This window comes from Accipiter gentilis, chromosome 1, assembly GCF_929443795.1.
Source record: "Accipiter gentilis chromosome 1, bAccGen1.1, whole genome shotgun sequence".
NCBI classification, from domain to species: Eukaryota; Metazoa; Chordata; class Aves; order Accipitriformes; family Accipitridae; genus Astur; species Astur gentilis.
Genome location: NC_064880.1, coordinates 54,650,656 through 54,673,104, shown reverse-complemented (window position 1 = coordinate 54,673,104; position 22,449 = coordinate 54,650,656). Strand labels below are relative to the sequence as shown.

Sequence of the window (22,449 nt, the reverse complement as noted above, 5' to 3'; positions counted from 1 at the left end):
CCTTTATAGACTTTTAAAACTAATTTGCCTTTAAGTCCTTGAAACTGGACTCAGCTCTATCTTAACGAACACATACTAGCACTAAGATTTTAGTTAATTCTTTTTTATCCCATGGATAAAGTGAGCATTAGACTTGAAATTACATGCAGTCAGCTTGTCAAAGACTACTATGGAAAGCAGCCGGCACTTAGAAAATGCAATTTCTTACTCCCATTGAGTGCTAAGAATCCTTTAGATTTCTTCCCTTCCATAGGAAAATCTATTAATTATATCTGCAGCTGGACCTATGCAAATGTGGTATCAACCCCGTGAAAGCTGGAAGTAGTACCTGGGAGGGGAAGGGACAAAAGAGAACCCCATGCTTTACAGACCCAGCCGAGGCTGGAAAAACCTCCCTGCATTTGAAGGCATTTTGATCATGCTGCGCAGCCCTGAGGCAAGACAGATGACTGAGCTGGAAAGGAGAAGACAAGCAGCAGTAAGAGCAGTAGCTACAGCCAGCAAGGGAAGGTCACCATTGCTTGGGCTTGGTGTTCTCCCTCGCCTCCCTCCCCACTTAGAGCAATCCCTACGCACAGACTGGGAAGCCCTAAGAGGAGAGGCATTGCCCTCACACCCATTCACCCTGCTTGACGATAACACCCGACTGCCAGTCTTGCGTCTGTCTGCTCTGACTATACTGCATGCTCTTTGGGGAGGTGACCACAAAAAAAATGGCTGATCCTCCAGCACTGCCATGAAAACAAGAGTTTCTGGTACATGGGTCTGTCAGGACCCGAGAGGAAATCTGCTGTTGCAGAAAAAGCTTCCTTCTCATTTAACATGGGGGTTTTTTTTGCCTTTACATACCGAAACTAGTTCCCAAGGTCCCCCTCCTTTCTTGAGCATAAATGACGGCAGCACTAGACTTCTGTATTCAAGTCTTCACAAAAACAGTCACTGCCATAAGACAGCTCTGTGTGCACCTAAACACGGTCAGAGCTCTGCCTCCCTGCCACGGTGGAACGACCTGTTTATATTAAACACTGATCAATGCAGTCCGCTTTCTCTTTGTGAAACACCTGTAAGCACTGGTGTCTGCCGGGACCAGTTCTCACAAGACCATTATTTGAGTTATGTTGGTAATCTGCAGTTGGCCAAATGAAAGCACTTGGCATTGCTCTGCTCCCCACCTGGAGAGCTACGCAGCCACCCTGGTACAACGTGTTCCTATATTCTAATATAAACATCCACAAATATTTGCACATGGCTTTCCACAAGCATTCTGCGGTAAAACGCAATTACTTGAAAGTTTTCAGAAAGCAAACATGAAAGTATTGGGAACTGACTTAACAGATCCATTAAAAAAAATTAAACAAACATTTAATGTATTTTGTTCCTTCCATGGCAACCTCCTGTTAATTTTATTACCATACTTCCTACTTAGCACTTGGCTATGCAGCAGCTCCCCATGTGCTGCTCTCTGCCTCTACAGGAAGGAGGTGCATAGGCACAAGTGATCATTACTGCAGTGCCCAACACTGGTGTTAAATATTTAGATTGCATTGTGAAACGTATAGGAGAAGCCAGTAGCCACAGAGTTACACAGTTTTACAAACGTAACTGTGAAACTATACCAAAACAACAACTTGTCATTTATATTCTACAGATATTATGTCTTAAGGAGGCAACCCCTAATGAGACTATTCAGCACAGTAAAGCAAAAACCCCAGGAAGCCACCAAAAATCCACAGAAGACATAATTACTAGTTCTTTCAACTTCTTAACCACAATGTAACCAAACTAACCAAATTATAGTTTAACACAGCCCTTGCAGTAAATGGTGGGTTCCACCCCCAAATAAAAATTTTCATATGCAAAGAGAGATAAGAGGGAGACCCTTTTGCAATAGCCAGAAAAACAGCTGTGACTTTCCCATATATGTGAATACATAATGTCCTGGTTTCAGCTGGGATAGAGTTAACTGTCTTCCTAGTAGCTGGTACAGTGCTATGTTTTGAGTTCAGTATGAGAAGAATGTTGATAACACTGATGTTTTCAGTTGTTGCTCAGTAGTGTTTAGACTAAAGTCAAGGATTTCTCAGCTTCTCATGCCCAGCCAGGGCACAAGAAGTTGGCACAGGACACAACCAGGGCACCTGACCCAAACTGGCCAACGGTGTATTCCATACCATGGGACATCCCATCTAGTATAGGAACTGGGAAGTGGGGGCGGGAATCGCCGCTCAGGGACTGGCGGGGTGTCAGTCGGCAGGTGGTGAGCAATTGCCCTGCGCATCATTTGTACATTCCAATCCTTTTATTACTACTGTTGTCATTTTATTAGTGTTATCATTATCATTATTAGTTTCTTCTTTTCTGTTCTGTTAAACCGTTCTTATCTCAACCCACGAGTATTACTTCTTTTTTCCCCGATTTTCTCCCCCATCCCACTGGGGGGGGGGGGGGGGGGGGGGGTGAGTGAGCGGCTGTGTGGTGCTTAGTTGCTGGCTGGGGTTAAACCATGACACATAAGCACAAACTCCCAAAGCCACTGTTTCTTCTTTCTGCCCCCATGGTTTGTTTGGGTTTATTTTTCCCCTTCCCAAGTGCATTTCAGTTACCCAACTAAATTGCTGCATTTTAGGCAAATAAATAGTCCTTTTTTCTAATGCTGGACACAACCTGTGAAAATTTTCTGCATTTAGATTCAACAATGCTGCTCTTATCTACAGCTCATCTCGAGAGAGACAATTACCATTTCCTTTGCCTTGATCTTGTTTGTTTAACTTGACACAGTGAAGAAAGGCCTGACATTGACCAAAATCCCCAGCATTAATTTATCTCATGTTCGGCATTCATCATTGCCACCATGCAGGAAAGACATGGCAGTCACTTGAAATACCACACCAAGAAAGACTCTACAAAAACAAAGCTGGCTGGCAAACTGCATATGCAAGAGGAGCTGGGCAAACAAATGTTTCAGTAGCTCCCTTAATTTTATTTTAACGCCCTTCAAAAAGCAGATATATGGGTTGTCAATGTAATGTCTTTTGTACAAACTGACATAATGTTAGCCAATCCAGGAGTTAAAATGGGATTATATGGACTGGATGTGCTTTAACCACAAGCTCATTCTTTAAAATATTCAAAATAGTTTAGAAACTATTAACCACTTAACAGACCCAGATAAATGTTGGTGTGCATAACTGTGCCATATACCTTCCAGTGCAGTGGACAACTGTATCATTCTGAATATATTTAAACAGCATTTCTATATTAAAAAAAGCCAAATTCAGGTCTGTACTGTAGTATACTTTGTAAATTGGACCTGTTCTTTGGGTCTTATTGTTTCTGCACATAAAAAAAAAACCCCTTGAATTTCAAAGTTGCTTGAGGATGGCTCTGTGTGTCACTTGTGATTTGGCAAATAGCATCAACACTACAGTGTTTACCCAAGTAACACTCACCTAGTCTCCAACCCAGCCCTTCAACAAAGAGATAAAAAATTAAATACCTATGCCTTTGTTCATTAAAGTTACAGCCTCTCGTGTAACAAAGAAACACCTACCTGCAAAAATTCATTGAGCTCAACCTGTCCATTTTTGTTCAGATCCACTTCATTTAGAATATCATGAAGTGTGTTTTCAGCAATTTGCACACTAATGCTCTAGACAAAAAAAAAAGTACAGAAGTATGTCAACTGGATTGTTCACTATTACACTATTTATGGCACACTCTAAAATTTAGATAAGAGGCTTAAAGAGGAAACTAAAAGAACACAAGGAAACATTACCTCCAAGACACGCTGCACATCCAGTATAGTAATAAAACCTTTCTTGTCCTTGTCAAACATGTGGAATCGCTTCTTGTACCTGGAAGATAAGGATTATCAGTGGGAAAAACTGCACTCAGAAGAATGACTGGTATTAATTCATAGCAGCATAGGGAACTCTTCTACTTTACTTACCTTTCAATATCTGAAGGCCCTAGACTGATTTCAGAGCTGTCTGTTAATTGATCTGATTTTACTTTGTAGCCCATTTCGTAATAGAGAAACTTTTTAGCAGCTTCAAGTTCTTCCTACAACAAAAAGAGAAAAACTGTATATCTGAGGAATAGCAAGTTCTTACACAATTATTTTTAATGTAGTATTTATTAGCTTCTTCCACTTAACTAGAATTTATCTAATATCCAAAACCTAAGCATACGGTAGCTAAAAAGCATTTAAAAAATAAGTTAACCTTAGGCACATTTTAGTCTTGAAAAGAGATATCAAGTCTAGTAAAGACTTCTAATTACTGTGTTAACACTGAAGGCATGGTATGGTTCTAAAAGGCACATATGGTATATCTACCTATTTCATGAAGAATGGCACTTGCAGGTCAGGCCTACAAAATGCCATTTAACTCACAGCTGATATCTTAGTGCAATGTTTCACCTGTCTAGAATCAGCAAAAAAAATCAGGAGGCTCAACACCAGGCAGGTTCTTTATGTTTTAAACTAGTTCTCTTGATGGTAGTAAAATTAATTTATTACCTGAAAGTTTGGTGCAAGGTCTTCCATAGCCAGGTTTTTAATAAGTGATAAACAACTGACATAATGTAAAGTACTGTAGAACAGAGTTCTTTCTACAGAGATGGGTACACCAAACACTGTTCTAGAAGTGATACAATCATCTGCCACATGGGCACCAATATTAAATAGTCCGCACTGCAGTTAACAAACAAGAGTAAGCATGCTAAGTAACGGCCGCAGTAGCATTAAAAGATTCCTAGGCACGTACATGTAAGCCACTTCATCTAGCAAAGACTTGTTCGTGAAGGCGTATTAGGAGACCAAGTGAACTATACCAGACTACTCTTACATACTTCAATAAAAGCACACAAATTAGCCTTAAAGTCCCAGACCAACAAAGACTTATTTAATGGTCTTACTATAAGATCTAAATTAAAGAATACTCTTCTGGATAGGCATTGAATTGCCTCGTCCGTCAAGTTGAAATATAGCACATGCAAGATTGCTGTAAAAATGTAGCACTTCAAAATGGCCCAAGACTGGTTGCAGAAGAGGTGCTCAGTAACTCAGGGGGTTTTTAGCTTCATGTGCTGGTTTCAGCTGGGATAGAGTTAATTTTCTTTCTAGTAGCTGGTATAGTGTTATGTTTTGCATTTAGTATGAGAAGAATGTTGATAACACACTGATGTTTTCAGTTGTTGCCAGGTATTTATACTAAGTCAAGTATTTACACTAAGTTTATACTAACTTAAGGATTTTTCAGCTTCTCATGCCCTGCCAGCAAGAAGGCTGGAGGTGCACAAGAAGGTAGAAGGGGATACAGCCAGGACACATGACCCAAACTGGCCAACAGGGTATTCCATACCATGTGACATCTCTGCTCGGTAACTAACTGGGCATCGGTCAGCAAGTGGAGAGCAATCGCATTGTGCATCAGTTGTTTTGTATATTGCAATTCGCTTATTATTACTATTATTGTCATGTTATTATTATCATCATTAGTATTTTCTTCCTTTCTGTCCTATTAAACTGTCTTTATCTCAACCCATGAGTTTTTCTTTTTTCTCCCCAATTCTCTCCCTCATCCCACTGGGTGGGGAAGGGAGTGAGCAAGCGGCTGTGTGGTGCTCAGTTGCTGGCTGGGGTTAAACCACGACATCTCATTTGAAAGAAAAGGAGACTTTTCAAAAAGAAACCCCAGTGAATGTTTAGGGAACGCAGGGGCTGCCCTGCTGGCATTAGTGAGCTCACACAAGCCACACACGGCTTTGTAAGTCTTAAGGTGCATGCAGTACTTGTTAATTTTCCTTCCTGCAGGTTATGGTGAGAATGGGTGTCTAACTCCCCAGCTGTGGGCCACTGGAGTTAAGGCTGTCCATGCAACCCTAACATCATGCTGGTTTCAAATTCTTTGCTTTGCAACCTTCCCATTTTCTCATCTACTGTTATGGAAGAACTGATACAGCTTTGTTTAAGATGGTAAATTATTACATGAGCAAATCTCACTGGGTAAGGGTGAGACACCTCTAACTTCAGTCAAACACCTCTGACTATGAGGTTGCTCAACATACATGCAGACAAGCAACGCGGCTCACAACTGTGACATGATGGTATCCCTTGCTTTATGCATTCCTGTGGGGAGGCTGTAGGATCACAGCAGGCCCTCTGGATAGCAGGATTCAAAGGAGCTCCTTCCAGAATGTTAATCAAACTTCTAACTGGCTATAAGGTTTCACAAACAGTCCAAGGGAAAATTCCCATCCCCTTTGGAATGGAAGAGCTAGGTGAGCATTCACAGGTTCTGTTTGCTTCAGCGTGCAAGTAGTCCCAAACCATGTGTCCCATTTGGGTAGAGCACTCCTTGCGCTGCCTTTCCTCCACCATACTCTGGACAGCATTACAAGCGCAGCCTCCGGTATTCTGGGCATTTATCTTTTTATGACAACAGAAAGAAGTGGTAATTGGTAACTTACATGATGTGATAGTTCAGAAGGGGCAGGATGCATGTCAGTAAGCGGGATGTCTACATCTAAGCTAGTTATCTGAGGTACTCCTGACAGTTTGTGGACATCTAAACAAGGCCATAGGGTGAAATTCAATGCATGCACAGCAGATACCCTCATTAGGGTAAGTCATCTGGCCGACTTTTTTTACTACAGAGCAGACATACAGAGACTAGCTTAGATAGAGACAGCCTGTTATCAACACCACAAGTAAAGTGAGATGAGTCCCCCACATGTCTGAGCACAGACCCGCTGGGGGCAAAGGAAGCTAACAATGACCTTAAACATTAATTTAGGCCAGAGAACGGTGCAAACTCAGCATTCATCACTTTTCAGAAGACAGAGCAGACAAAAAGGAGTGACACGGACTACAAGATCCCCCTTTTCTGAGGCAGATCTTTTGAAAAGTGTCAGTAAACAAAATATTTGAACAGGAACAGAATAGTAATGCCAAGACTGCTTTCATTTTTAAAGTTGGGGAACAACAGGATACAGATCTTCACTTTTCCCTCCACCCCCTGGCCAATACCAACTCATTTCACAGCTATTTTGATAAAGTCTGTGTAATGAAATATGCCAAATGAATCATTCTCTCAGGAATAAAGCATCACTTGAAGTTTTCTATTCAACTAATTTAGATCGTTAACATGGAAACTACTTAAGAAAAACAAAACAGTTTCAGATGAAAAAGGCCCTTTGTACCTTTTTTTTCTGCTCATTCCAGTTAAGTTCTTTCCCCATTATATCTATGATTCTTGGCAGGGCTTCCTCTGCAGCCTGCACATTCAGAAAGGCTAAGCGAGTACGTCGGGAAATCATATCCACTGCCGTGCGGGCATACTCTTTAACACCATAGACAACCTAGAACAATAAGACAAGGGGAAAAATGCAGATGAGAAAGTAGACAGGCATTGTCAGAAATTATGTTTAGCATCACAAATGGCACTGCTGGGCTGGCTATACAAAAAGAATTTTCCATAACTAGTTCCCACCCAACCAAGAGAAGCATTTAAAAAGCTCCCTTCTCCTTGGAACATTTTGTAAAACGCATCTGGGATCAAACACGTATATAAGAAATAAAAAAATAGACATTCTATAAATATTTAATTATATATAAATATATTAATATGTGTATATATAAACATATAAACATAAAAGTAAAGCATGCTCCGGGGAACAGGAAAAACAAGAACAGAAAAAAAAAATCTGGACCTCACCAAATGAAAGGGTTTATGGAGATGTTTTACAGAGCGAGACAGCCCTGCTCTAGAACCTGCTTATCCCAAGAGAATCAAAGAACACTATGTAGTTCTTCCACATACCTCAGCTTCAATATAAGGAAATTCTGACACAAGACGTTTTCCAACAATAGGCCATCTCTTTCCTGTAACTTGGGCTATTTTGGCCACCTCAAAAGCCTTGTCCCCATATGTTGAAGCTAGATGCTGAGCGACCTATGGAGTTGAAAAGAAATTCAATATGCTTTTGAAAGCACATCAAATATACACACATTTTTCTTGTCAATTCTCTTATCACCAATAACAAATAGGCTGAAGAGGGTATTAGATTTTGATTGTGTGGGAGGAAACTACTTGCGTTGTGAATGGGTTAAACCAGCACTGACACCAGTATGTATGTATCAATGTAACTGTGACTAATGATGCTCCAACTCTTCTGCTACACTGTGATCACACCTGAAGTATAGATTTTGTTGGGCTCAAAGGAAGACAGACCCTAGCATGCCGTAACACTTTAACACAGGAAACACTCAAGATTAGGAGGAAGGGAAAAGAGAAGAAAAGAAAAACAATTACTAGAATTTATTTTTTTTAAAACTACCTTTGCCCTGGCCAGATAATAAGCTCTTATCGGGCTCAACAGACCTTTGTACAAGTTATGCTGGCATTAGATTTAGTGGGAAAACAACACCCTGACACAGAAACATCAGAGCATCAACAGAAACCATGACTCACCTCACTTTCAAGTCCATAGTCTTGGACCAACCTAATGTAGAGAGTGGGACTCCAGTCCTCAGCCCCTTGTAGCTGCAGTCCAATGGTCTTACTGGAACCTGCCTTCAGATCATGCGCTTGAATAGCTGCATCAATGGTGTCCTGCGCCATGGCACGGTAGGTTGTCCACTTCCCACCTGTAACCACACATTTACTTCTTTATTTGGGGAAAGCAAGTGGAATATGAAATTGGTATGTACTATATATATTTTATATATCACATTATTCTTACTAGACTTGCTCCAACAAGCCAGTCATGCTACCACTAACAGATCATTATCTAGTTAAAGGAACATGAAAGAGCATCCTGTAACGAAAAAAGTTTTCAATAAAATACACTGAGGAAGCCCAACAAAGCTATACCTTAAGAGACCTTCCAGTACCTGCTATCGTGACAAGGCCACTATCGCTAATGGTAACGACGTGATTGCGGGATATCGACTGCGTGTCTTTGGAGTTGGGGTCTATGACCAGAGGACGAATGCCACTCCACGCTGCCAACACGTCTCCTCTTCTCACTGTCCGGAACCAAAGATCAGCCAAAGTCAGCCAGGAACTGATGGGTATTTATCTCATATCCCTCCTGTGGTCTTTGTGGCATTGCCTCCATGTAGATACTCGCTGTGAAACAAGGACTGCACCACACCATGCTTGTTAGTTGAGCAACTCAAAGAGCTGGAGAAGATTCTCCAAAGTAATGAAATAAGCTGGGCTACAGAATTAAAAATAGCACTGCCCTGATCAGTATCAGTAATATTCTGTAGCCCAAAGCAAAGTCAGAGACAGATAGGTCCATTTTTTACACTGGTTCAAAATCTAACAGAACACAGATATCCCGGGAACTGATCAACCAAGAGAGACTCAACCGTCAAACTCACCGATCAGCTCAAAAAAACCCTAAACTCAAAACCCAAACCCTACCACAACCAACACACACACCCCAGCGCCAAGTCTTCTCCTTGTTTGCTTGTGCTGACAGGACAGTCCTTGCATTACATTTCAGAAACCAAAATAAAGTTTGTTCCACATTAGCGTAACATTTGCTTTTAGGACTTGAAAGCTTTTTCTCTAGCTTATAGATTATTTTTCCAAGTTTTCCTCTTGACAAGTGATCTTTCCTTTATAGTAAGTGCAGTTACACATATACACAAGGAGAAAAATTAATGGCAGGGTTGTGGTCAGCTGTAGCACATCCCCAAAGGTTGTACCCCATGCCAGCATTTTTACTGCATGGCAACCTGAAAGGGCCCAGCTGACTTGTCAAAAACCACCCAACAGAAGTCCACATATCTTACACAACTACCTCTTCCAGCCCTGCCTTCTCTGCCTCCTCCTTACCCCTGCTTCAGCAACGCTGTCATGCTCCACAAGAAGCCTGACTAAACGGCTGTTCACTACTTTCTTCCCCTGTGCTACTCCTCCGCTTCCTGTCCAGTTACAAGTATACACCTAAAGCCAACCCTGACTTCTCAGAAAGAAAACCTGAAGGCATCTGTTCATCACAAAAGCCCTTAACAGTTGTAGAAAAATACCCTGGCCTCCAAAAGTCACTTTTTAAAGTACATAAAACATAGGACCAATAGAGAATTTAATGAAATTAATTTTGTTGCTTATTAAATTGCAATAGAAAAATTGACTGATTTGCTTTATACTGAAGTCTTTGGAACGTGGGTTGGTTTGGTTTTTTTCATACAACTTTCAAATAAATGATAATTGAAAAATCAGTAAAAGGGTGTAAAAATATCCCCCAAAGAACACAAAATAGATTTCAGAAATCAATGGTGCTCTGCCAGCATGTTTAACCTGCCAAAATGAAGTGTTAATCACAGAAATAAGATACCATATTACGTTTATAAACTAATGAAACTAGAAAAAGCAGCATGCGTGACACTATAATTAAACAGTTGGAACACATCCAAGCCTGTGTAAGTTGATAACCCTGGCACTGTCTCTGGCAGCAAAAAGGCAGGTCTGCAGTGAGTTGATATGGCCAGCACAGTTGTTAATTCAATAACAAGCAATCTATAAACACTGCTAATTGCATATGTGAAAAACAGCGTGCACCTAGGTAGGTTTCATTCAAAAGAATTAAACACTTCATAATGTAGTTCTGTAAAATACCTTGCAAAATCTTTGTCTTATTCACCTTCTTAACTCCACCAGCTACCAGACAGGTAGCTACCAGACAGGCCTACTGCACTTATTTATATCAACTTCTGCTCAGGAAACTTAAAGGTACATTTTCTGAAGACTTTTCCTGAACTTTATATAATACAGAGCCATCAATTATCCACTTCAGGAAACAAGTAATCTAGCATTTCCAATCATCAGACAGCAAGTTTTCCTAAATCTAAGGATGTTGCAAGGCTCCTGACAGAGTGCTTTTCAGATTTATTTTAATGCTGCTACTACAAAGGAAATACAGAAGTACAAATGCTTTCATAGAATAATTTTTTTTTAAAAGTCACTATGAAGGAAAAAAGCCTCTCTCCTTTAAACCAGCACTGAGTCAAAGCAGGCCAGCACCTTCTAACAAATGTGTTCTCAGCCCAGCTACTGAAAGGAACTGTCACCAAGGAATTTTTATAAATTCTCTTTTTTGCCCATTATACTCTCCTCTCGCACTGAAAACTGACACTATTAGATATTTACCATATCAAGAAAAGTAAATTCTAAGAATAAAGTGCCTAGAAAAATGGAAATAAAAACAAAGACAAGGGAAAAGTCAGAACAACTTTTCCTTCAAGAAAAACAGGTGAATTATTTGATGTACTTGTGCTGATCTATGACCAAACTGTCCCAGTTCTGCAAAACCTTGCATCTGCCACCCAAAGAGACCAGAAAGTCTTGGCTGTGCAGCTGGACAGCTAGCACCAGTTAGATGAAAGGTATGTGAAATCTGAACATGCAGATACCAACTGGTTTCCATTTAAATAGTCCAAGTAGTGCAGGTATATCTGGAAAAGCATCATTTTATAGCTCTGAAACAGAGATCACGATGACACTTATGTCCCACTAGTTTTAGAAACACCCAGATGCACAAGAACCATAGTTATCAGAGTCACAATAAAACTTCAGACAGACAGCATTTACTCAAACTGAAATGTCACAGACTTATCAGTACCTTCGCAGGGGAAAAAGAGAGCTGACAAAGGTTTACCTTCAACATCAACACTAAGGTAGTTGCGCACTTCATTCAAAATGAAGTTTATATCTTCTTCTGTTGGTATCGGATGGGAAGTAACATCAGTCGGGCTGTCTGTGGTCCCTGCAATAGTCATCTTCTCCCATGGCAGGAAGAAAATCACTCTACCATCGCTGGTGGCTGGGTCAAGCAAACCCATATTGTCAGGGCTGAAATAAAGAAGGGACATGGTTCAAAACAGGTCAGGCACCACCAGGGATTCTGTTCTTGCACACCTTGTACCCCAGATAAAGTATTAGAACATTATTTTTGCTCCTAGGTCAAATGATTAAAAAAAAAAAAAAAAAAAGTCAGAGATTTCACATGTGGCCATGACCTGACTTTAAATGGTACTCCCAGAAGTTTTGATAAATAAGGCCCTTGAATGTGATGCTCAGATATCACTAGAATTTGATTTCCTAAGTAAGTTAGCAGACCACAACCTTAAATCGAGCAATCAGGGCCTTCGCATCTCACATCTCCATTCACTCTGGAAAAATCTTGCTCATTGGAATTTCAAATACAAACATGTGGAAATTCTAAAACAGCAATTACTTGAAACTCATTATGGAATGAACAACTGGTTTTAATCAAAAAATTGACAATCATTTATATTATGCCACAAAGGAAAGGGAAGGCTGAAACAGAATGCACGTTAAAATGGAAGAAATAAGAACAGAACCCTGATCTGTCTAAGTATATAACAAGAAAAATTAAAGATGAAATGTTATTAACCCAAGTTATCAATTATCTGCGCCCTGAACGGAGGACAAAAAGTAAAGACACGCAAAATCCCAATGACTTCTACAACCTGCATTCGCAATAAAGGTGGGGTGGGAGGGGGCGAGGGTTAGCAACAGAAAGAACAAGTACAGAAAACAAGAGAAGAGCAACACTGAAATCATAAGCATTATGAGTACATTTAAACAGTAAACTTCCAGTCATACTACAGCCTGGGTTTGTTAACCACCTGCCACTTTAACAGGAGTGAACACCCACAGACTCCCAAGGGATTTGGACCGAGAAGTATACTCCGAATGCTCCCAGCTCTTGCGTTCCTGAATGGGGAACCGTGTTTTGAGGAAAAGGCGGCAAAAGAGACACTAACTGGATGCTACTATTCAGAGATTTTTCATTTATTTATGCCAGTGCTACAAACAGAATGATTCAGTAAAATGAAGAAAAACAGTAGTTCTTCATACAGGAAATTTTAATTTATGTGCCAGTGTTTTCTGGTATAATGTTAAAAAAAAAAAATCCACAGGTACAAACACAGTTATCCTTGTGACTTATTAACTAGCTCCGCTTATATTGCAGAAAACAAAAGGCTTCTATAAACACTTCAAGGTAAACAGCTTTTATATAGGAAAACATTTAAGCTGGCCCTTTTTTAATTTTTTTTTATTTAAAGGAAAGACTCTGACTTTCATTTCAGGTGCCAGAAGTCCTTGTAAAAACATCTGCAGTCAGTTTAGCAGTCTTCAGGTTTTGCACCTATTCCTGATAATTCAAGGAGGATATAGAAAGTATATGGAAGGAGGATAGGATGTATATATTTAGGTGGTAATAAGAACCATCAGCGGGGAATAATTCAGTGGACTTAAGTAACTACTAACACAATAAGCTGAAGCTAGACAAAGACCTGCTTGGATATGAATTATCTATTCAAGAGAGCTGCAAGCTGAATCACTGAATATTTCATTTTTAGGAAGTCTAAAGTGATTACTGAACGTAAGTTTTCAATATCTGGAAAGGCTAGAAGAGAAACTGAAAATTTCATATATGGCATGTATATTAGAACATTTTTTTAGATGATATTTATAGACAGCTTAAGCATACAGTTGCAGAAGTACAATTTAATAGGGGAAGTCAACACAGATTTGTGAAAGGTAAATCACGTCAGACAAATTATTACTTTTTAAAATGAAAAAGCTATTGATTTAGAGACAGGAAACTAGAGATTTAATATACAGTAGCAGAATATTCAGAAAACTTCAGACATTTTCTCAAAAGTATGAATTTTTTTAAAATGTGATTTTGTAAAAACTGTTAAAAATAAGGAAGAGAAAAAAGTAAAGACTTAAACCTAAGTTTCACCACAACACCTATGGACTGAAGCGTTTTCAATTAGATTATCCAGCAAATGATGAGAAAGGATGCCAATTAATTTACTGAATTAATGACTACCAGCTATCCTGGGAAGCTCTCTCTCAATCTCCTATTGCTATGTTTGTTCCATCTTATATACATAACTGAAAAGTCACCAAAACAAATGTAAAATAAGGTGTTTCCCACCAAAAAGAAGCATCTTAACACCCAAATATTGGCTGTTCTGGAACACCTCTGGAATCATGCTGCTGCACGCCAGGAATACTTCTGAAACAACATGCTTTTATAAGACACAAATTCTTTCGATTACAGAATGGATGCGAGAATGTGGTATGAGCTACAGCAATATCAGCCATTGTAAGATTTCTCTAGTAATCTTTAAAGACTAATAAAATGGGTAAGTTCAGAACTGTAAACTCTAATATGAAGTATAAAGCAATGCCTTTACATAGAAATATAGTGGCAAAAGGTCTTGGAGCATAATACAGATGAATCTGAAGTGACTCTTTGTCAGCAAAACAAACATCAAGATACATGGCCTAATGGTAAAGCAATAGTATGATATTTAAGAGTTGACTTGAAACAACTGAATGTGTTGGGAGCACGTCTACTTTTTAAAAGGCTTCCTTTTCCAAAAAGCAGTGCAGTTAAATTGGACAACGTATGTTGAATGTACAACAAATCTGGAAAGAACCTTGAGAACAGATGACTAAAGTACACATAGAATGTAAGAAGCTATAGACTACTGAACTAGACAAGATAATTTAACTGAAGGACAGATCAGAACTCTTGAGCTTGGAGTCAGGAAGTGGTTCATTCCTGGACATTAACTATGGCAATTTACAGAGCAGAACAGATACATGGAAGATCTCTAGTTGAAGAAGCATTTGATCAAAGCATCACAAACGCAGTTAAAGAACAAATAGGTGACTTTCTGTAGAGTAGAACTAAGGTTTAACAGACAAGTTTACCTGGAATCTGGAATGCAGAGCAGATAGGAGAATTCAATTAAAACGGAAAACATCTGAAATTTGTCAGAAGGGAGGGGAAAAAGGTATTGCATTCATACACACATTTCAGGCAGGAAGCCTGAAAGTAGCCAAAACCCTCTCTCATTTTAGCAGATAATATACTTAAACAATAGGGAGTGAAAGAGACTTACTGCAGCTACTAGAATAGATATGTGTATACTAAAAATAGAATTAATGAGAGGAGGAATACTGGGACTATTAATGAAGAACATAAATGAGTAAGAAACCCATGGGAAATGAATGCATTAGGTTAACATTAGTTTTACAAAATCTTAACTATGTTTATAGCTAAAAACCTCTACCTGTTAAAAAATTTTCATTTGTGTGAGTACGGACCAAAATTCTATAAAGCATTTACCACAAGGCAAGTGGACACAGTGAAATGACAATCTTCATTTGTTGAGGCGTATTCCTTGGCACCAGGAGAAGACCTCATACAACTAAAGATTAAATATCATGAGTACTTCCTATTTAGCAGACAGTTCCTTGGTTTAAGCTATCCCACTTCAAGGAAATTCAGTACAGTTTTATCTAATCAGCTGTACTGCGGAGGCAGTGTGTGGGTAGATACTATTTTACAAGAAAAGTAATGCCCACATGCTGACATACACAGGGGAACAAGGAGAACAAGAATTCTCTACATTTCCAATTAAAATTATTAGGTTATTGCAGAATAAATAAATTAGAGCCCTCATGCATATCAAGCCATCTTCTATTTTGAATTTACAAAGCTAGTCAAAGTTTTAAAACTTTACATGTTTTTGCTGTAGGGCCATAAAGTCAATCACACATGTTCTTCTCATAGTATATGAGGAAACTAGGATTACAACCCATTTCTCCACATTGCTAGTGCTTTAAAGCAGCTATCAGGTCATTTTCCCATTTTTCACGTGGAAAGACACCAAAAATGAACAGAATGCAAGAGTGATTTTACACTAGGCCAAAAATGCCTCAATTTTACAGTCTATGGTCATGTCCTATTGGGACAGCTCCAGCAAAAACAACATGTTGTGCACTGGAAGTCTAAATTTATATTCACAGAGGAGTGCAATGATGATATGGAAGGCATTATTGTAAGTGCACTGTATCAACAGAATTGGGATAAGTCTATAAATGTGAATTTCCATTAGGATGCTAATGACTTCAGAAACAAAAGGTAATATTTGAGTTTCAACTGACAAGGCTTACTTGGTAGAAGGGGATTTGGTTTTGCACAGCAAATAAGGAAAGAAGCAGGAGTCTACAGAGAGCGCGCTCACAGAGCGCCACGGGAACCTCTTCTGTAACAAGGTCAGCAGAGGGAGGCAAGTCCTTTCCACCAAAACAACCACGGGTGGGTGGACTTGTGTCCACAGCAGCGTCAGAATTTAATCGTGTTATTTTGAACTACTTATGATATTGCCTACATGCTGCATTCGTATTTACTATGAGTGGAGTCGTAACGCGGCAGAGTACAGTGGCAGAGTATCGTTGCACAGAGTTTCATATTTAATAGGACAAGAGTTTTTGTATGAAGGTGGCAACGTCTCTGGAAGGTTTTATATGCTTCTTGTTTTCTTAAGGGGGGTGAACAAGCAGTCAGTACACTCAACTCAAACTCATCATTAAAAAAGGTGCCTTCACAAGTCTGTTGTAGATGCTGTGCCTAAATGCCCTTCTGCTTCAGGAGTTCTGCCTTTGTGAGTTTTAACTAAGAAATACAAGACTTCGGTCATTTCTGAATATATGAAATTGTTCTTCTAATTGGCACAGTGCCAGAACTCTCTTTAAAAAAACCAAACCCCAAATAAAAATCAAATTGTGCATTCAAAACTGCTGTAAAACCCACAAATATGTCTCTGCAAGCTTATTTATTACAGACACCAGCAGAGATTGTTACAAATGGTTTAGGCTTTGAATATCGTTACCTGTAATAACCAGGCATCACAATATGCACGCCTGCACTTGGCTGACAGATGTTTGGTACTTCCTGATCATCCATTTTGCGCACAGAGTCTGTGAAAGGTCCCGTAGCATTGATAACACATTTGGCTTTGACATCAAATTCCTGCCCTGTGAAAGAAAACAGTATCAATCACATACACCATTTGTTTTCCTGCTCACTGACACTCTCTATTATTAATCTATCTATGAACTTAACCTACTGTAAAGTATATCGTGCTTGTCTGAACAGAACAGCTGGAATGGTTTTTAAAAATTAACAAAGTTTTCACGTAACACCAGATTTGAAAGCAAATGTTTTACACGGAAATTCCATCTTATCTGGAAAGGCAGAAGGATGACTAGGTAGAAGAAGTTCAGCTGAAATCTGCCACTCAAACAAGAGAGATTTCAGTCTCAACCCGTAGACTTGGTAAATGGGATTATTACTGTACAGCACATAGCATTTTACAATATCATCTCTGCTTGACAGAAGGGTTTGGATGTAAAGCTTAGTCTACCCTGCCAAAACACTCGGATTTGAGTGAAAAATCTGACAGAAGTTAAAGATGATTGACACTAATGGTATGCCACTGCACTCTGGGAAGATGGCTCCTTTGTCGGTTCACTGATATTTACAAACAGCATTGTTCCCCGCTCCTCCCTCGTTTCGTTATTTCTGTCTTTCTTTAAAGAAGAGAGTATGCTCTCCTAAAGGGCTGTGCTTTCCGTTCAACTGCTGCATGGCAAAGCCCACTGCAGAAAGCCATTGATTTCACCCACCGAGCAGGGTGCTGCAGACCAACGCGGACCGCTCGGCCGGCCGGCGAAGGTGGGCAGGAGGCTGCCTTTGGGTCCCGCTGCGATGGCACACACCTGTTAAGACGTCCCTGCAGCGCACCCCGCACACGCGTTCCTTCCCGCTGGCCGGGTCTGTCGTCTTGAGCAAACGCAGCACTTCAGCGTAATTGGCGGTGGCAGCGCCGTACCTGGCAGCAGTGAGGGCGATGGCGAGGTTCATCCGTGCGTCGTTGTGCTGTCCTGCAGCGGGGACGGGACCGGAGGAAGGACACCAGTCACCTCCAGCCACAGACTTGTGGTATGGAAGTGTGTCAGAACCGATCTGTCACATCTGTCCCTGTCACATTGAATAGGCGTGATGGCTGCTCGCGTCTAGCGAGAATTATTTAAAGATACATCCCCTCTGCTGCGCCAGAGCATCCGACTGCTGTATCGGCAGCAGCACGCCTCACTGCGCTCCCCACGCGGGCCCCTCTAGCACCCGAGACTATACAACATGACACAGCCTTTGCATACTATGGAACTGGGGATTAGTGCTCATTCAACTCCGATTTGGGAGAGGACAAATCACTTTTTTCTTTACCTTTCCCTGTGCAATCGCGCTGTAATTCTGTAACTGTATCTAAGTATTCGTTTGACAGTTCAACCAGTATTAATCAACAACTCCTACTAGCAAGTGCATCACACAACATTCAACATCCGAGAAACAACCTTTCAGAGACTGTGCCAAATTATCAGCTTTCTATAACTGTTTTTTCTTGTATATGCATTTTAACTTCCCAACATACAACATAAAAGCATCACAAAAAGAGAAATAAGCAGACAAGAATTAATGAAGGATTCTTAACATATATCATTAAAGATTTATTACTGAAATTCCCTCGTTAAAGAAAACCAAGAGAGAGGCGGAGGGACCACGAGGGGAAGATGATTAATTACTTTGAAATACTGGCTTCACCTGAGACTTTTCCTATTTGTTATTGCCACCGAAGTTAAAGTCCTGGACGCTAGCTAGAAAGAATTACTATACATTGAAGGGGCCAGGCTCTGTGTGTCCTGAATAATTAATTCACGAGAGGGCTAAACTTCCTGAGGTACGGTTCACTTCCCCACACTTTGGACCACTTCTATCAAAGATAATACTGATAAAGTGATAAATTTGTAATAGATATTGTTGTTGATTTATGTTGCCAGCATTCCCAACGTTTAGTATAAATGGTTTATGTAAAGTTTGGTCCTTTGGATTCTGCCTGTGCAATCTCGAACCACTGCGCAAATAATCTGTTCGTAGCTAAAAGGGCAAAGTTATAAAGATGGGATCAATGGCCTCAAAGGCACCTCCTCCCCTCCCCAAATTTCTCATTCTAACACAGACGAGATGATACAGTGCAATCAGTCTTCAACTACAAGAAAAAAAAGTTATGCGAAGCGTACAGAAACAGTAACATGATAAAGCACCGATGAAGAAACAAACAGTAACTCCAATTCAACCAAGCAAACAATGCCCAGAATAAACTGCAAAAAAGAACAGCAAAACAACTGAGCAAGATGTCAGGAAAAGTTGGGGATGCTCCATCACACAAGATGCATAAGACTAAACAACCATCTGTCAGAAGTGGCAGGCAAATCGTTAAATAAATGCATCAACATTTATGCTGCCGTAGTATCAGGGAATGGATAAAATTACCTTATGAGATTTACCTCAAATCTTAACATTTTAACACAGGGTTGAGGAAACGTACATCTTGTATATAGAGGGAGCACTAGGCAAAAAGACAACAGCAACAAGCTACGTTACAGTAGCTGCTTCTATGTAAAGCACATATTCCAAAGTAATGCAGGAAGTGCTCCCCTAGCCCAAAGTCGAAGGCTTTCAGAAGTGCAGTGCTCTGGAGACAACCCTCTTTATTGTGGTGCTTGATTTGGGGGACTGCCTGATCCACGGGATACTTCAAGTCTTGGCTTTACAGGGCAAGAAACCCAGCACAAACCAGAAATACTGCCCTCAAACAAGTGCCGTCTACATACAAATGAAACCCTGCAGTGCCCACTTCCGTGCAATAGGATTTTTTCATTTATTGTAGAAGGACCCCAGGGCTAAGAGGGCTTTCTCAGTTATTAATTGATCCTCCATCAATTTGTTCTTGCCATCAGTGCATAAGGTGGTACCCGATACAAACTGGTCTTCTCTGGCTAACACAGGGTGTGGATTCATCACACAAAAGCAGCACAATTTACAGTCTTAGCCAATATTAGCTTTGGTCTATGGGAAGTCTTACTGTTTGAATTTTGCAAGCTTGCCTCGTCAGTTTCGTGACTTATTTGTCCAGACCAAAAGCAATCCAGAGAAGCCAATCAGCAGAATAAATAATGTGGAAACAGGTGTAATTTCTAAAAAGAACAAACATCTAAGTAACAATTGTTTATTAAGCCCCAAATCTGAGATCTGCTCAGCATTTTGTTGAAACTCCTAATGCTCGTAACGTCAAAGCAAGCTAAGGATATCCTCGGTGCATTTCAGGATTTGGACCACTGCATTCATGATAACATTTTCATGCTTTCTCTGAAACTCTCATCCATTTTGCCCTCATCGTTATTCTGATGCGAGAAACCCCTTGCTATTACTCAATTCTCAGCTGTCCAGAAGGAACTCTGAGTGCCTTTATAACGTTTTTGCAGGAAGAAGACTGGGAAATAACCAGTTCCTGATTAACTACTTATGTAGAAAAAACCCACTGGCTTCAGATTGATGTGATCTACCGTGCGGAGTCCTAGAGTATTTCATAGTATAAACAGCAGAGATCTGTAGAGGTCTAGATTTGAAAGAAATGAAGAGTGACTTAGCAGCTCAGAAATTTATCATCTATGGAGAATAATACCAAAACAGTTTGGTAGAGATGCGGTCACACTACAATAGTTTTCATACTTGGGAACAGCGCCTTTTTTTTTTTTTTTTTAAGCCCTCCACCTTACATATGCACATTTTCCCACAGACAATTACATTAAAATCCTGCACTTTATATGCAATTATCTTTTTCTTGATGTCTGAAGAAGTGGTTGCTCTTCCTCCATATACACCCCCCATTATAAAGGTACCATAGCCAGATCAGTTCTTACTACAGCACCATTCAACAGTTGACAAAGCATATTTTATGCTGATTAAAGTAAAACTAGCTGTTTACTTGTGTGCTAGTTTGGAATCAGGAATGTTTATTTCTAAGAGATTGGTATGTGTCCTGGTACTTGGATGATCCTTACCACTCTAGAGAGAAACAGAAGGATGAAGCAAAGCAAAAATTCTGCATCTCAGCCTTTTTGACTTCAGTTAAATGCCATTCTCCCCAGGTAAGATTCAGAGATCCTCCAAACCCAAGATAAAAGCACCTCCAAGCTTAGCTTCCTCCAGAACAGACATGTAAAGCTTTCTTGACACAAGCAGTATTATGGTGTTCAGAAGATGCCCAGAAACCCAAGGCATAGTTGTGTGATAAATAGCAAGGTAACCAAAAGCTACTGGTAACCTACTTAAGATACCTCTGCATCCATTGTTCATCACTGCTCCAAAGCAAAACAAAGAAAACAACTACTCCCCCTTGCCACCAGAGGTAACCCCTCTGTGATACCATGGGGCTTTTTTTCCAAATGTTGTAAGACAAAAGGTTATTTTATAACAATGGAATGGCTAAGCCCAATTAATTTGGCATCCTTTTCCATAAATGATTAGGCTCCTGAAGATCTCATAACTAACCTGTAGGCAATACAGTGAAATTACAATTATGACATTCACCAACAACAGATGTTCACAAACACCCTGCCCTGGAGAGGTCACTGCTGCTTCAGTCCTGTTGCTCAAGGGCTAGTTTTGAGAGCACTTGTTTGTTGTATGCATGTCAGCTGTCAGCTGGATGCATCTCAACAGTGGTGCGAAAGGCAGCCATACATCAGCACCTTTAGAAGAAGCGTCCAAGAGCCAACTGGTGGAACATGCTGAGTTTTGTTTGCAACTCTTCCCATGATACCACTCAAAAATAAGAGGGCATTTAAATCCTTTAAGTTATTTCTAGCAAGAAAAACTGAAAGAATCATCCATCTCATTATTCACTATTGTCATCTGCTTGTACGATAGTAACAATGGAGGGATACTTTAAATTTTTACTAAGGGTAGTCAACCTATCTTTTAATAAAATGCTGGCCTAAGTGTTTTCATTAACACTGAATCCTCCTTAAAAAAAACCCCTTATTCTTAGAAGGCATATTGCTGAAGACATTTAGTGCATGAAGACATTTTGTGTAAGTGTGTCCTACATCACATTAAGACCAACAGTGATGCCATTTGGTTTATAATTTCTTTTTTTTTGTGTAATTTAGGAAAATTCTATTTTCATTCCTTAGTAGCAAATGTTGTATTTCTTCAAAGACGAACAGACAATGCTTCCGTTGGCACTAAAAGAATCCTCCCACAGAGTGCACATAGTGTACATTCAATTTTATTTTTATCAATGCTGAACCACAGCCAGTAGTGGTAACAAAGCCCACAGACTGTAGAAATTTGTTTGTGACTGATTCAGTAGAGTTGTGTGAAAACCACAGTGTTAATAAGGCACTCTGGTAGTTCTAGTATATTCTGTCCTGTGTCACACTCTGACACCTATTACTTTTATACCAATTGCTGCTTTCTCCCCTGCAACTCTATTCAATTGAAGATAAACAGCATGCAATAGCCAGTGACTGCATTTTTTTTTTTTTTTTTTTAAGAAGCTGGAAGCTCTTTTAATCCTAAGAGGGTAACTTTTGTTCATGTTAACCTTTTTATGCTAAGAACTAACACTTCGTTATTGAGTATACCTGCTGCATGACAATTAGTCATGTGACAATGCACACAAGGATTGCA

At 39.9% G+C, this 22,449-nt stretch overlaps 1 protein-coding gene across 4 annotated transcripts in view; it reads right to left on the bottom strand.

The window, feature by feature from the left end:
* The window catches only part of GPD2 (glycerol-3-phosphate dehydrogenase 2), a 120,161-nt gene that overhangs the window by 57,616 nt on the left and 40,096 nt on the right, over window positions 1-22,449 (bottom strand). For all 4 annotated transcript variants that reach the window (XM_049804608.1, XM_049804616.1, XM_049804587.1 and 1 more), the window contains 10 exons: window positions 17,634-17,798; window positions 16,745-16,889; window positions 11,674-11,867; window positions 8,897-9,031; window positions 8,475-8,650; window positions 7,824-7,955; window positions 7,204-7,362; window positions 3,950-4,062; window positions 3,776-3,854; window positions 3,551-3,649 (listed from right to left, as the gene is read on the bottom strand). In XM_049804608.1, coding sequence (XP_049660565.1) covers window positions 3,551-3,649; window positions 3,776-3,854; window positions 3,950-4,062; window positions 7,204-7,362; window positions 7,824-7,955; window positions 8,475-8,650; window positions 8,897-9,031; window positions 11,674-11,867; window positions 16,745-16,889; window positions 17,634-17,798 — 1,397 coding nt within the window. The remainder of the gene's footprint in view (window positions 1-3,550; window positions 3,650-3,775; window positions 3,855-3,949; window positions 4,063-7,203; window positions 7,363-7,823; window positions 7,956-8,474; window positions 8,651-8,896; window positions 9,032-11,673; window positions 11,868-16,744; window positions 16,890-17,633; window positions 17,799-22,449) is intronic.